Below are 13,110 nucleotides of genomic sequence, written 5' to 3'. Positions count from 1 at the left end.
AGAGGGAGAGAGAGAGAGAGAGAGAGAGAGAGAGAGAGAGAGAGAGAGAGAGAGAGAGAAGCTATTAGAATAATGTGCTTACTGTGTCCGGCATATTACTATTCAGAATCATACGAATAAATAAGTGAGGAATAATCACTAATTCACCGTCTCCTTTCTACTAGGATATTATATTTTCCTCGCTTCTTATCTTTTCTCTTTTTTCTTCTCTTTTCGTCTTATTTGATTTATTGATCCGTCTGCTTCTTTCATATTAACCTAGAACGGTCAGAACTCTCACAGGATATAATTATAAGTACACGTTTTCTCGATAGGAAATACACCCAACCAAGTCACTAATGACGTCGAGCCACGAACGACGACCCTGAGTCGTTGGCCGGACTTTTGGGATACTGGAACTTCACTTTCGGTCTAGACATTAATCGAATCTTTAATTTCTAGGGAGAAAGAGCCTCCGATAGTCGTGACACGGCAAGCGAATTACGAAGAAATCAACGCGGCGAGCAGAAGGAAACGAAATAGGCGAAAGAAGGTCGCACCGTTCTATTCGCCGCTACTACCTACCGATCACGACTCCAAGCAGCATCCTCGAGCGGCGAAGAATTCAAAGATGAAGGAAACTTTACGAAGCAGACGAAAACCTCGAACGAACTCGAAAGCAAAGCCGCTGATCGCCTGCGAAGAGGCAAGCGAGGATATCAACGATTCGTCCGTCTGTACGAGGAAGAGGATGAGGATGAGGATCAGGAGTAGCAGGAGGAGGAGGAAAAGGAGGAGAGCGCGTAGTCAGATAAAGACGAGGGAAGCCGTAACGAGCGGAAGCGACGAGGACGAGCACGGGATCTTCGAAGTGTCCGAGATGTCCGGGATGTCCGGGATGTCCGAGATATCCGAGATGTCCGAGACGTTCGAAGGTGAATCGGATTCAAATTCAAATGGCTTCGTGGAGCAGGAGGAGAGTTCGGGGCAAAGAAAAAGAAGCAAGAAGAAAGGAGGATACGCGTGCCCGATTTGCGAGGTCTCCTTCAAGCTGCGAGGCCTCTACAATAAGCACATGGTCACGCACAGCGACATGCGACCTTACGAGTGTCAGACGTGCCAGAAGAAGTTCAAGTACAACTTTGGCCTTAAGAAGCACACGAAGGAGCAGCACAGTGATTCGGCGCCGCTTTACGCCTGCAAGATGTGCGAATTCACGACGAAGCACTATCCCTACCTGCAGGAGCACTTTACGCGGAAGCACACAGACGACTACAAGTACAAGTGTAACTTTTGCGGTAAGAAATTCAAAGTCGAGCCCGACTACAAGGTTCACATGTCGGACCACGAGACGGGACCACAGGTCTGCGACATCTGCGGCGTCTCCTACCCGAACAAGAGCTCCCTCTATTATCATCGTAATTACATGCACACCGAGAAGAAAAAGTCATTCGAATGCAAGATCTGCAAGAAGAAGCTGCAGACCGAGAAGAATCTCGAAAGTCACATGCAGCAGCACGAGCAAACATACGTGTGCGAGGAGTGCGGCATGAAGTTCGCTAGGAAGTACGGACTTACGAAGCATCGGCGCGTTCACACCGGGGAGAAGTCTCACCTGTGCTCCGTCTGCGGCAAAGCCTTCGCCTGCATGGCCACCCAACGAGTTCACTTTCTGACGCACGCCGGCGTCAGGCCTTACGTCTGCGACGTTTGTGGACTCAACTTCACACAGCGATCGTCCCTCATGCTTCATTGGAAGAAGAAGCATCCCGATGCCAGTGATCCGCCCCCACCCGTAACCCTCAAGAACATACTCGAGACTATAAAATCTAATATGGATTACGACGGAAAGACCGCCACCAACCAGTAGTGCACTGGAGTGAACTTTTTCTTCCTGCCCTTCTATTCCGCCACGCACATGTGATATCGCGGATGACGAACGATGCATCCGAGAAGAACCGTTGCCGAAATGTCCTATTATGTCCTATGTCAATGAGCATAATGTAAAGTTAGTTTAAACCACTCGACTTACGTGCGACTTACGTGCGCGGGGTAAGTAGTAATCTTGACCTGCATTCGTGATTACGTAAATTATTCATATACATACTGAGAACTAGCATTACGCCTAATGTATGACAATATGGAGATAATTTCAAGCCCTCAATTTCCTCCTACTTTTTTAGCATTGCAGACTTTTATTCGAAAATCATTATTATGACTTTAAACAGGAGTTCTTCGCCCTCCATCTGCGCAAACTTCTCTTGGCGTCGTTAGGCCTTAATCTCAAGAGACTAATAGTGGGGCGGGTATCATCGTGACTATCGTCAAGGTTTAACATTTCTTTCTCCTGAATCCTTTTGAATCTTCTTTAATGCATATAGCGTTCAAAGGTATGAAAAGTGTAAAATTTCCCATTTTGGAATCGCTGATTTTGAAAAACTTGTAACTTACGAGTGCTGAATCGCATTCTAAGCTCTTTATAAAAAAAACTCATTAATCTCCGAAATTATCCCCAGTGTTTCGCGTAAATTCGCTACTAAAAACGAGCCGTGTATACATTCCGAAGTGTATTGCGAAAAGAAATAAAAACATCCTATCTTTTGAATCATTCGTGAAACATGGACACTCTTTATTCACTTGTAAAGTCTTACTGAGGACTCGAAAGAAATATAGCCGCAACGCGTACCCTTAGAATATAATATATAATGTCCGGAGATAATAATTTTTTATTTATGTCCTTTATTTCTCTTTCCACATATTCCCCATCTCCGTGACTCATTTTCTTCTAATATCAAGTCAATGAATTTCATTGTAGCAAATCTTTTGAAAGTGCGGCCGTCACGATGAGGGGAGCTTCGACGATTCTTTCGAATCTCTTGGATTTTCTTTTTTTTTTTTCCTAAGAGAGAAACATCCGAGCGCACGTATAAAATATATTACCTTCGGGAAAGCGTAAGCTCAAGAGGCTTCTATTTGCTTTGGAGTTTGCACCCTGCGCGCCTTCGAATAGAACGAAGATGCAAATCTGTGATACATGTAGTAGCTATAAGTATGCCGAGGATACCACGGAGGTTAGTACCACGTTCCTTACGTAACCTTACGCGCCAACGTTCTTACGATTACGGTAATCGCATCGGTGCGCCAAAATAAATGGAAAAATATTGCACGGTCAATAAATATAGTCGCGTGCAGCAGTGTCACGTGCTCATTAATTATACGTCGCAATCATTCTCCCCGTTTCGTTACCCTTTAAAAAGAAATCGATTTGCATATACGTGCAGCTGCAGCTGCAGCTGCACGGAATCGATCACGCGTTACTCGACTGATCGAACGATTAGCTTGATCTCGGAATCCCAATTGACATCAGTTATTCGTGTTTTAGGAAATCACAGGACTGTTTAGTCAAGAAAAGTAAACCTCTGGGCATCGTCAGGGTGAAAGGCGAGTATCAGCTCCTGCCGGAAGACCATAGACGCATCACAAGAAAGTGTTCAGGATCGACAGTGCGTGCAGATGTGCTAGTGGAATTGGCGAAGAAGCACTCGTACTGCAAAAGATTCAACACAGCAGAATGTTCGAAAGGAGGTTGGCAGGATTCATACGTATCGACGGACGCGAACGCTCAAATTACGAAGGTTCACGCCGATCAGGACGTGGCCGAAGAACGCGTGACGGGCGATGAAAAAGAAAAAGAAGAAGAGGAAGAAGAAGAAGAAGAAGAAGAAGAGGAAGAAGAGGAAGCGGAAGACGAGCTGCGAGTTGCAACGGAGAAGCTGAACATTTCCTGGACGAGGAAAAAGTCGAGAGGCAAGCTAATCGCTTTTGGAAAGTCTGGGCAAAGGGAGGCGACGTTGACCTCGCGGGTCTCCGGAGTTCCGTTGATCGGCGAGGAGGAGTCGAGTTGCGAGGAGCTAAAGGATCTCGAGGAAGAATCGCATGCCGTGCTGGAAGGTGGTGGTGCGCTCGAGCTTAAGACGAAGAAGAAAGACGAACCCACGGGGAAGAGGCAGCGAGAAGTTCTTTACAAGAGGCTGAGGGATGGAAACTACACGTGCGACATCTGCCAAACGACTTTCGAGCAGAAGAGCAAGATTCTCCGTCACATAACGAGCAAGCACAGCTTTCACAGGCCGTTCAAGTGCGCGACATGCTCGAAGGCTTTCAAATACAAGTACGACCTGAAAGCCCACAAGCTCGTGCACGAGGAGGTCGACTCGAGGCTGCTGCACTGTTGCGACAAGTGCGAGTACCGTACGAAGACAAAAAACAATCTCAAGTCCCACTACATCCGCAAGCACACGGACGATTACAAGTTCTCCTGCGAGCACTGCGGGAAGCGATTCAAGATGGAGTGGGACCTCAAGTTCCACATCGGCACTCACAGCAATTCCCAGCACATGTGCGACATCTGCGGTCGTTTCTACACGAGCAACTATTCCCTCTACAAGCATCGCAAGGTGGCTCATCTGAACGAGTACAAGTTCCAATGTTCGATATGCAACAAACGACTCCTCACCCAGGAGAATCTCGAGAGCCACATGCTCCAGCACAATCAGAGCTACGTCTGCAAGGACTGCGGCAAGGTATTTGCCTCCAAGAGGTACTTGGCCACTCATAAGAGCACCCACACTGGCGTCAAGCCCTATCCCTGTCACATATGCGAGAAGAACTTTCGCACGTCTCACATGCGCAAGACGCATCTGCTGACGCATTCGGCGGAGAGGCCTCACATTTGCGACCTTTGCGGACAAGCCTTCAAGCGGAGATACTACATGATCGAGCATCGCAGGAAGCATCCTGACGCACATCTATCCTCGCCACCTGTTCCTCTTGGCAGGAACGCGATACTCGGGGAATCGTCGATCGCCAATTGACTGATAATCCGTCCTCGGACGGCCGTCCCTAGTCAGCCGCTAACGACAGAAGACTTTTCGCGTGTTCCACGTGCCGCTTTACCTGTCGAGCATCTGCAATATCGCACCGAACAGTATTAAAGTCAACCGTCCTTGCTCTTTTTTTTTTCTTCCACCGAATGATCGTTATTATGCCCAAGAGATTCGTAGAATTTTTTACCCGTCCGCGCGCCCTCTTGCCCTTCTTTCCCTTCTTTCCCTTCTTTCCCTTCTTTCCCTTCTTTCCCTTCTTTCTCCCTTTTCGCTTCGCGCAACGCGCACTTCCAGTCTCGATTCTCCAAGTATTACGGTATTGCTTTGCAGTTTTGATACTTATACACTGAGAGTTTCTCGCATTATGTAAAATAAAATAAAACTTCGAGAAATATGAACAATCTGCAACTGAAGCTAGCTGCTCGCAATGATTTCAAGCCATTGGTTATTTAACTTCTATTGTACTTTTGATGTAAAATGATTTTGCATTTTGCAGAAGAAATATTCGATCACCCTGATTACACGGATGATGACATATTAACAATTTTTGCAACGACCATCTTTAATCGCGCTAGAGGTAAGTAAGAGTACTCGTCACATATTTCAAGAAACCAAATTAAATTTTATGTTTCAGACACGAATGATATTCCGATCATGTAAACGGGAGTTTTGGTAATCGAGTAATTTGCGACGCGTGAGAAAGAAACTCACCTTTCAAAAAGATCATCTATGAGAGACGAAGCGGATGGAGATCGAGGCTCTTAAGCCAATAATCCTCATTACCTCGAAGAACAATCTCATTTCTATTATCAACTTCCTCATTATTTATACATTTTAAGAAAATTCGAATAAACAGTCATTTTTTATATCAAGGGTTTCTACTATAATTGTGAATATTTTAATCGCCGAAGTAACTGAAGCCGCTAGGTCACTTGGTCACACGTATTGATTGGTTCCTTTGATTCCGACAAGAGAAATAAGTGAGCGATTGCGTATAAACGTTAAATAGTTAATCCAGACATACAGCAATGCATCACAGGAAACGCAACGACCGAGGCTAGCTCGTCCATTTGATTCCGGCGGTAAAGCCAACTTGAATTTACTGCCTTTCAGCGGCGAACTTGTCCCGTGTACGCGTGTGTAGTCCCGTGAAATTCTCATGAATCTCTCAGATTCACTGTCGAAAATTCCATGTCTAGTACCATGTCTAGTACCATGTCTAGTACCATTACTTGTAAAACAATTCATCGACGGAGTAAGTAACGATCGCGAGAGCGGCGAGTGAAATTCTGATAATAACGATAGCTCTCTTTTTGTTGTAGAGCTGCAGCTGGACGCGAGGCAAGAGGGAAGAGGAGACTGCTGAAAAGCGATGCGTATGGCTGCTTCATCCTGGGAGAGAATTCGGTGCCGATGAGACTGTGGCAGCTGTCTGACTCCCATGGGAATCTCCGTTATTCGCTCGTCCCGGCATCGGATGACTCTTCAGGAAGGGCCAGCAGACAGCAGGAGCTCATAGTGTCTAGCAACATCAAGGTCGAGGTGGCCGAAGAGTTCGTTGGAGTTGGTGGGACGGCAGGAAAGGCTGAGCAGGCGGAACTCTCTAGCGAGGAGAGTCGTTACTTGGGCTCACTTGCTCATCTTTGCGAAGTGGCCATCGAGTGCTTCTCTTGTGACACGTGCACTATGAAGTTTCCCGTAGAGAGTATGTTGCTCAGACATAAGTTTCACCACAGACGAAATTTTCGAACAAGACGACTGTTCGTGCGGAATAAGAAAATTTCTTTGACCCAAAATTTATGGGCCAGTTCCAGCGAGGCTCGTTCACCAAACGATCCCATCTACATGTGTCGGCTCTGCAGCTTCCGCTGCGACAGGCGAGTCATTCTGGGCTCGCACGTCGCAGCGAAGCATTCGTCCGCTCGGCTGGAGAAGGAAGTGCCGGCTTCTCGTACCTGCTCCGACTTGGAATCAAGGACCACGAAGACAACCAACAGACGGCAGAGTTCTAAGCTAAGGGTGGTTTTGGCACGGGGGAAGAAGAAAGGTGAAACGCGCCAAGTACCGGAAGAGAAGAGCAAGTGTTGCGGCGACAGTGTCAATGTTGACGATAACGATGAGAACGATGCACAGAGCGTAGACGGTAGTACGGAAGAAGGGAGAGAGGAAGCCGAGGAGAAAGACGAAGACCAAGTTGAAGGGGAAGATGATGGCGAAAGTAAGAAGGGACTGCAGCAGGCTGAGAGGAATTACCGTTGCGACGTGTGCTCGTTCGAAACCAGCCGAAATGATAAATATCAGAAACACTTGAGGATACACAAGCGGCGGCACCGATCGAGCCCCCGAGGGATGATTTTATCGTGTGCCCGCTGCGATTTTCGGTGCAAGAACGCCCCCAACCTGGATGCCCACGTCGCCCGGAAGCACGACGCCAACGAGCAGTGCCAATGCAACATTTGCGACTTCAAGTGCGCGAAGAAGAGCACTTTGTACTCGCACATGAGGAGACATCGGATCCAGGAACTCGGAAACATGTACTCGTGCAATGAGTGCGGCTTCAAGACCGGGAACAAGACCAGCCTCTATTCGCACATTAAGCGGAAACACAAGTCGACTCGTTCGGCGTCCGGCGTCAAGGCGCCCGAATTTTTCTTTTGCAATCAGTGCGACTACAAGAATAAAAACAAGTACGAACTGAAGGTCCACGTTGCGCGCAAGCACACCGAGGACTTCAAGTTTTCGTGCGAAACGTGTGGGAAAAAGTTCAAGGTAAAGGGAGATCTAACCAATCACATTAGGTTCACTCACAAGGAGCAACCTGTAATCTGTGACGTTTGCGGCAAGACCTGCCTCAACAGCAACTCCTTGTATGTACATCAGAAATTCGCCCACTACAAGGCCAAGTACGAGTGCGGCATCTGTAAGCGACGCATGGTGAGTCAAGAGAATCTGGACGAGCACATGCTGCGTCAACACGAGAAGCGGGAAAACGTCGTGTGCGAGGAGTGCGGCAAGACTTTCTCGCGGAACAGTCGGCTAAAGGTGCACATGAGGATTCATACGGGCGACAAGCCCTACGCCTGCACGATCTGCAACAAGTCCTTTGCTCGGCGCACTGCCCTTAAGCAGCACCTGCTCATACACACGGGAGTGAGACCTTACGTGTGCGACATTTGCGGCAAGGCCTTTACGCAAAAACCCGGACTCATCAGCCACCGGAAGTCTCATCCTGGATCTCATCCGCCACTTCCGAGGGTTCTAATAGACCACATTCTCAATGACGTCATGAACAATTAACAACGGTCGTCGTCTTCGTCCTTGTATTTATGTACAGAAGACTGAAGAGTTGGCTGCGATCACGAGAAAGAGTAGCAGCATCTGCGAAATTCGCATTAACACGAGTCAGGACACCAGACGCCGAGGCTGATGACTCGCATCTCATCCGCTATCCGCCTATTAAAAGGGATTCAAAGAGCACTCGCGTCAACGAACGGCCCTCTCTCCCCCCCTCCCCCCTCTCTCTCTCTCTCCCCCTCTCTCTATCTATCTATCTATCTCTCTCTCTCCTGCTGTCTACGGAGAAGAAACGTACTCTTCTGTATTAGCTGCGACCTTCCGTCCGCTCCCATCCTGGCACGTGTTAAATCGAGTGTTTGCGGCATCCTCGTGTCTGTGTCCCTGCCACAAAATGATCTCACATGGAGACGATCCTTCATTCGGGTCAGATGTTACCCAACGTTCGAGAAATAAAGACTTTTTCAATGTATTTGTATACATTTACGGCGTGATAGGAAGAAGACTCTGTGCGTGCGAGCACGACTATATTCCGTCAGTGGACTTACACCTCTTTTTCTTCTGTATTGCGAATGTCACGCCACTGTGTCACATTCCGCGCACACTTGCAACTAATAAACCTGAGTCTGACAGACGATGACTTGATTCTTGAAATGTTCACCTGTATTTTCGAAGGGTCGGTTCCTTTCATTTTGAAAGTTGAGCTGACACGATGGGAACTGTTCTGCATCCTTGACTTTCAACTCTACCTTTAAGCTAATCCCAATCCCCTAATCCCGACCACCTGATCTTCCATGCACCTTTACACTGACACTGTAACTTTAACTCTGATTAATAGATTTCCCGGCAAAAGGATTAATGGATTTTCTGTGTCGTAGGATTCTCAAGGAGGATGGCAGGTTTCTATACGGAAAGGAGTCGATACTGATGCAACCCTGGCAGATCGTGGATTTTGAGGGATGTCTCTATTACGCGTTTCTCCCAGCCAATCACACATCTCAACTGTCCGAGGGGGGGCACGTGCGTGCCGGGGAATTTTTGCACCACGTCAAAGTGCCAGACGACCAGTGCTCGTACTCGGAGGAAGTGACGGATCCTGCCGAGCAACAGGTCGCTTATCCATTTTCCGTTGCTAACGAGGATGATAACAACGCTAACTTTTACGCCGTGAAGATCAAAAAAGAGGAGCACGAGGATCAGTCGGAGGAAAACGAGACGGAGCACGTGGAAGGGCTGGCTGATGTCGAGCTCGAAGTCGATCTCGGAGCTGCAGGGGAAGAAGGGATGGCGATGGAAATGGAAATGGAAATGGGAATTGGAATGGGAATGGGGATGGGGATGGGGATGGGGATGGGACTAGGTATGGGCATGGAGCCTGAAATGGTACCAGAGAGAAAGGCCTCGGACGCCCTAGGATACGCTTACGGCACGGTGTACGCCTGCGACGATTGCAACGTTTGCTTTCCCATAAAGCAAATGCTCAAGAGACACAAAAACACCGTGCATCGAGATCTCGAGCGATACAAATGTAAACTCTGCCCGAAGATCTGCAAAAATCTAATCGCCTTTAAGATGCACGTGGCGCTCGAGCACAAACCCGACAAGGAACAGACGCCAACCACCTATTCTTGCAATTTCTGTGACTACGAGAGCACGAACAAGTCCACGCTGCACTCGCACATTGGACGGAAGCACACGATTCGCGGGACCAGAGACCACACGGAATTTTCCTGCGACATCTGCGAGTTCAAGTGTCAGAACAAGCGTCGTCTTAAGGAGCATCTCGAGCGCAAGCACGCCTCCGAGTATAAGTACGAGTGCGAGTATTGCGGGAAGAAGTTCAAGGTCAAGGGCGACATGAGGCTCCACGTGAGGTTTAAACACAAGGAAGGGCCAATCGTCTGTGACGTTTGCGGCAAGACCTGCTCCAACAGCAACTCCCTCTACGTTCACCAGAAGTGGGCCCACTTCAAGCCCAAGTACGAGTGCGACATCTGCAAGAGACGCATGGTCAGCCAGGAGAATCTCGATCAGCACATTCTTCTTCAGCACGAGCGGAGGGAGAGCTTCGTTTGCGAGGAGTGCGGCAAGTCATTCTCCGAGAACCATCGACTCAAGCAGCACATGATGACCCACACCGGCGATCGACCCTACGACTGTCACATTTGTGGGAAAGCCTTCGCTCGGCGCACGGCCTTCCGGCAACATCTCCTCATCCACACGGGCAAGCGACCTTACATCTGCGACATCTGCGGCAAGGCCTTCACTCAGAAACCAGGCCTGATTTGCCATCGCAAGTCCCATCCTGGCATACATCCGCCACTTCCGGTCGTCCACATCGAGCACATTCTCAGCGACTTCATGAAGAAGTAGATCTTCCAGCGAACTTCGGGATAATTCACTTTTCTTTTTCTCACTTCTGTAAATACTTTCGCCTCGACCCGCACCCCCTCTCTGTCGACAATTTATTACTACGTGTCAGAATATACACTGACGCTCGAGCGGATCTCTTTCCCATTGAAAATCCGAGATATCCAAATCTCCCTGAGTCTCCTTGTGTCTACTTAGATTTTCATGTGTTCTTTCTTTTTTTTTCTCTCTCTCTCTCTCTCAAGCAGGGATTCACTTTGTTCCCCCTTACTCTCGGATCAAAATGGCCAATGTATTCAGACGATATCGAAAGGCGATTGACAAAATAAATTTTTAGGAAATAACTTTTACCTCGTTGTCCTTTTACGTCATCCGTGATTTCAGTGCGCCTAAATGTACTCTATTCCGACCACACCGATCTATTAATTGATTAATCGCTTGTCAAAAGAAGTAAGTTCCCACCGTTTCTCGAATTCAGTCTGGATATGCTGTCAGTCGCAATTTCGATTACCCTTTCTAATGGATGCATTTCTTTTAATATGTTTTAGGTGCATCCTCACTGCCCCCAAGGAGATGTCAAGAAATCGCAAATACGAAATGGAAATTCTCCTGTTCCACTTGCAGCTATAAATCAAAAAAGTTGTCGAGCCTACAACTGCACGTTTTGAAGAATCATTCGAAGCAGACCGCGATCCGGAAGGACGCAGCTCGATCTTTCGAGTGTAGAGTCTGCGGCCTGAGTTTCGAACAAAAGTGCATCCTGAAGACGCACTTTGTGCCACAAGTGAAGAAGCACACGCACATTTATAAGTTTTCATGTGATCAATGCGGTAAGAAGTGATCTCAGGAATCATGTGCGATTTTATCACGAGGAGCAGCCGACTGTATGCGAAGTCTGTGGGAAGGAAGGCTTGCTCCAACAGTAACTCCCTCTAGACGCATCAGAAGCGATTCCACTACAAGGCGACGTTCGAGTGCTCCGTGTGCAAGCGACGCATGGTCACTCGGGAGAACTTGGAGCAGCACGTGCACTCTCAGCACGGGAGGCGCGAGCGAGCGATCTGCGAGGGCTGCGGCAAGTCCTTTTCGGACAAGGTCATCCTCAGCAGACATCTCGAGTCCGTTCACAACGTTATCGAGTTCCACGCTTGCCAAGTCTGCTGCAAGTCCTTCGGCAGAAACTCACATCTCAGGCAGCATCTTCTTATACACACGGGGAAAAAGGTTTTCGTGTGTGACGTTTGCGGCAAGAGTTTCGCTCAGAAACCCGGACTCATCAGTCATTGGAAGATTCATCCGGGTGTCCTTGCGCCACTGCCTGTCATCAGGCTTGACGAAGTCCTCGATGACTTTGTCAAGAAATAATCGTTAGGCTGCTTCTATTATCAATAAAATGTATACTGGAAGAGCTCCTCTCCTTTCCTTTGAACCAGTCCTGTAATATGATCTTCTTAATAATAAACTCTCGCAAAGACTTTTTGAGAGAGAAATCGGCAAATTAGCCGAATTCAGAATATGCATAAGTCACAGCACGTGGCTATCGCAACTAGCGAATTATAAATCGTAACTTGTCGCCGATTCCCAATACAAGTTCTCGAGACGCATTCGCTAAAATTTCACGAAAACTTTAATAGATTTCACGTAAGTAATTTTGCGGCAGGTCTTATGCTGGAGCGACGTTTCTGCGTAATCCCATCGAGCCACACTAATTGTTAGCTCTTTGTGTTTTAGAATTGACTAATTGACGACAGCTAAAAGCCCTGACTCTCATCACTGCCTAGGATAAAAGAATGTCGACGAAGAAGGAGCCTGCGGAAGAGCTGTCGCGGACGAAGGTACGCGAGAAACCGCGAGCAAGATCAAAGGCAGCAAGGAGGCAGCAAGTGATGGCCGACGGCCGGAGAGGGCAGGGAGGGTCGTGCGAATCGAACAGCAAGAGGAGAGGAGGAAAAATGGGGAAAAATCAGTAAGAAGGAACGAGGGTCTGCCTCATTTGCGATTTCGTCTCTGCAAGAAAGAAGACACTATACACGAAGATTGAGCGTGCTCTACACGCGCAGGAAGCACGCTCACTAGAAATCGATGTTCGAATGCCCGTTGGACATGCGGCTACTCATCAGCTAGGAAAATCTCGATCAGCGTCTGTTGACGCAACACAGGGGGCAGGAGAGACGAATATGGGAAGAATGCGGCAAGACCTTCTTCGAGAATTACTAGGTGCAAAAATACGTGGGGACTCACACGGGCGATAAGCCTAGTGCCTGTTACGTCCACAGCCGAGCATTTGCGCGTCAAAGCAGTCTCAAGCAGCATCTTCTTCTTCACACGGGCGAACGCGTTTACAGCTGCGACGTCTGCGGAAAGTCATTTGCTCAGAATGCTGGACTCATTTGCCATTGGAAGATTCACTCCCGCCTTCTGTCGCTCCAACTTCTCATATGCAGTGATCATATTCTCAAGGACTTGAAAGATTTGATTAAAAATAGAAATTACACTTATTCCCAACACTTCTCTCTTGGTCTAAACGTGCTTCAGACGATGATGAGACTCGTTACCTCTCCCCCCCCCCCCCCCCCCCCCC

At 48.0% G+C, this 13,110-nt stretch overlaps 1 protein-coding gene across 6 annotated transcripts in view; it reads left to right on the top strand.

Annotated features, from left to right (window-relative positions):
* LOC107265174 (zinc finger protein 587) overlaps positions 1–13,110 on the top strand; it is a 59,653-nt gene that overhangs the window by 43,411 nt on the left and 3,132 nt on the right. The window contains exon 5 of one of the 6 annotated variants that reach the window (XM_025082218.1): positions 9,038–10,873. The exons of 1 other annotated variant lie outside the window; for it this stretch is intronic. In XM_025082218.1, the coding sequence (XP_024937986.1) occupies positions 9,038–10,532 (1,495 nt within the window). In that variant the 3' untranslated portion in view covers positions 10,533–10,873. Of the gene's footprint in view, positions 1–441; positions 2,831–3,361; positions 5,319–6,187; positions 8,794–9,037; positions 10,874–13,110 lie in introns of those variants that run through there. 4 more of the 6 variants (XM_015734323.2, XM_015734326.2, XM_015734325.2 and 1 more) reach the window with 4 other exon arrangements.

The sequence above is a fragment of the Cephus cinctus genome, unplaced genomic scaffold (genome assembly GCF_000341935.2).
Source record: "Cephus cinctus unplaced genomic scaffold, Ccin1 Ccin1_scaffold0215, whole genome shotgun sequence".
Taxonomy (NCBI): domain Eukaryota; kingdom Metazoa; phylum Arthropoda; class Insecta; order Hymenoptera; family Cephidae; genus Cephus; species Cephus cinctus.
This window is presented reverse-complemented; position numbering and strand designations above follow the sequence as displayed.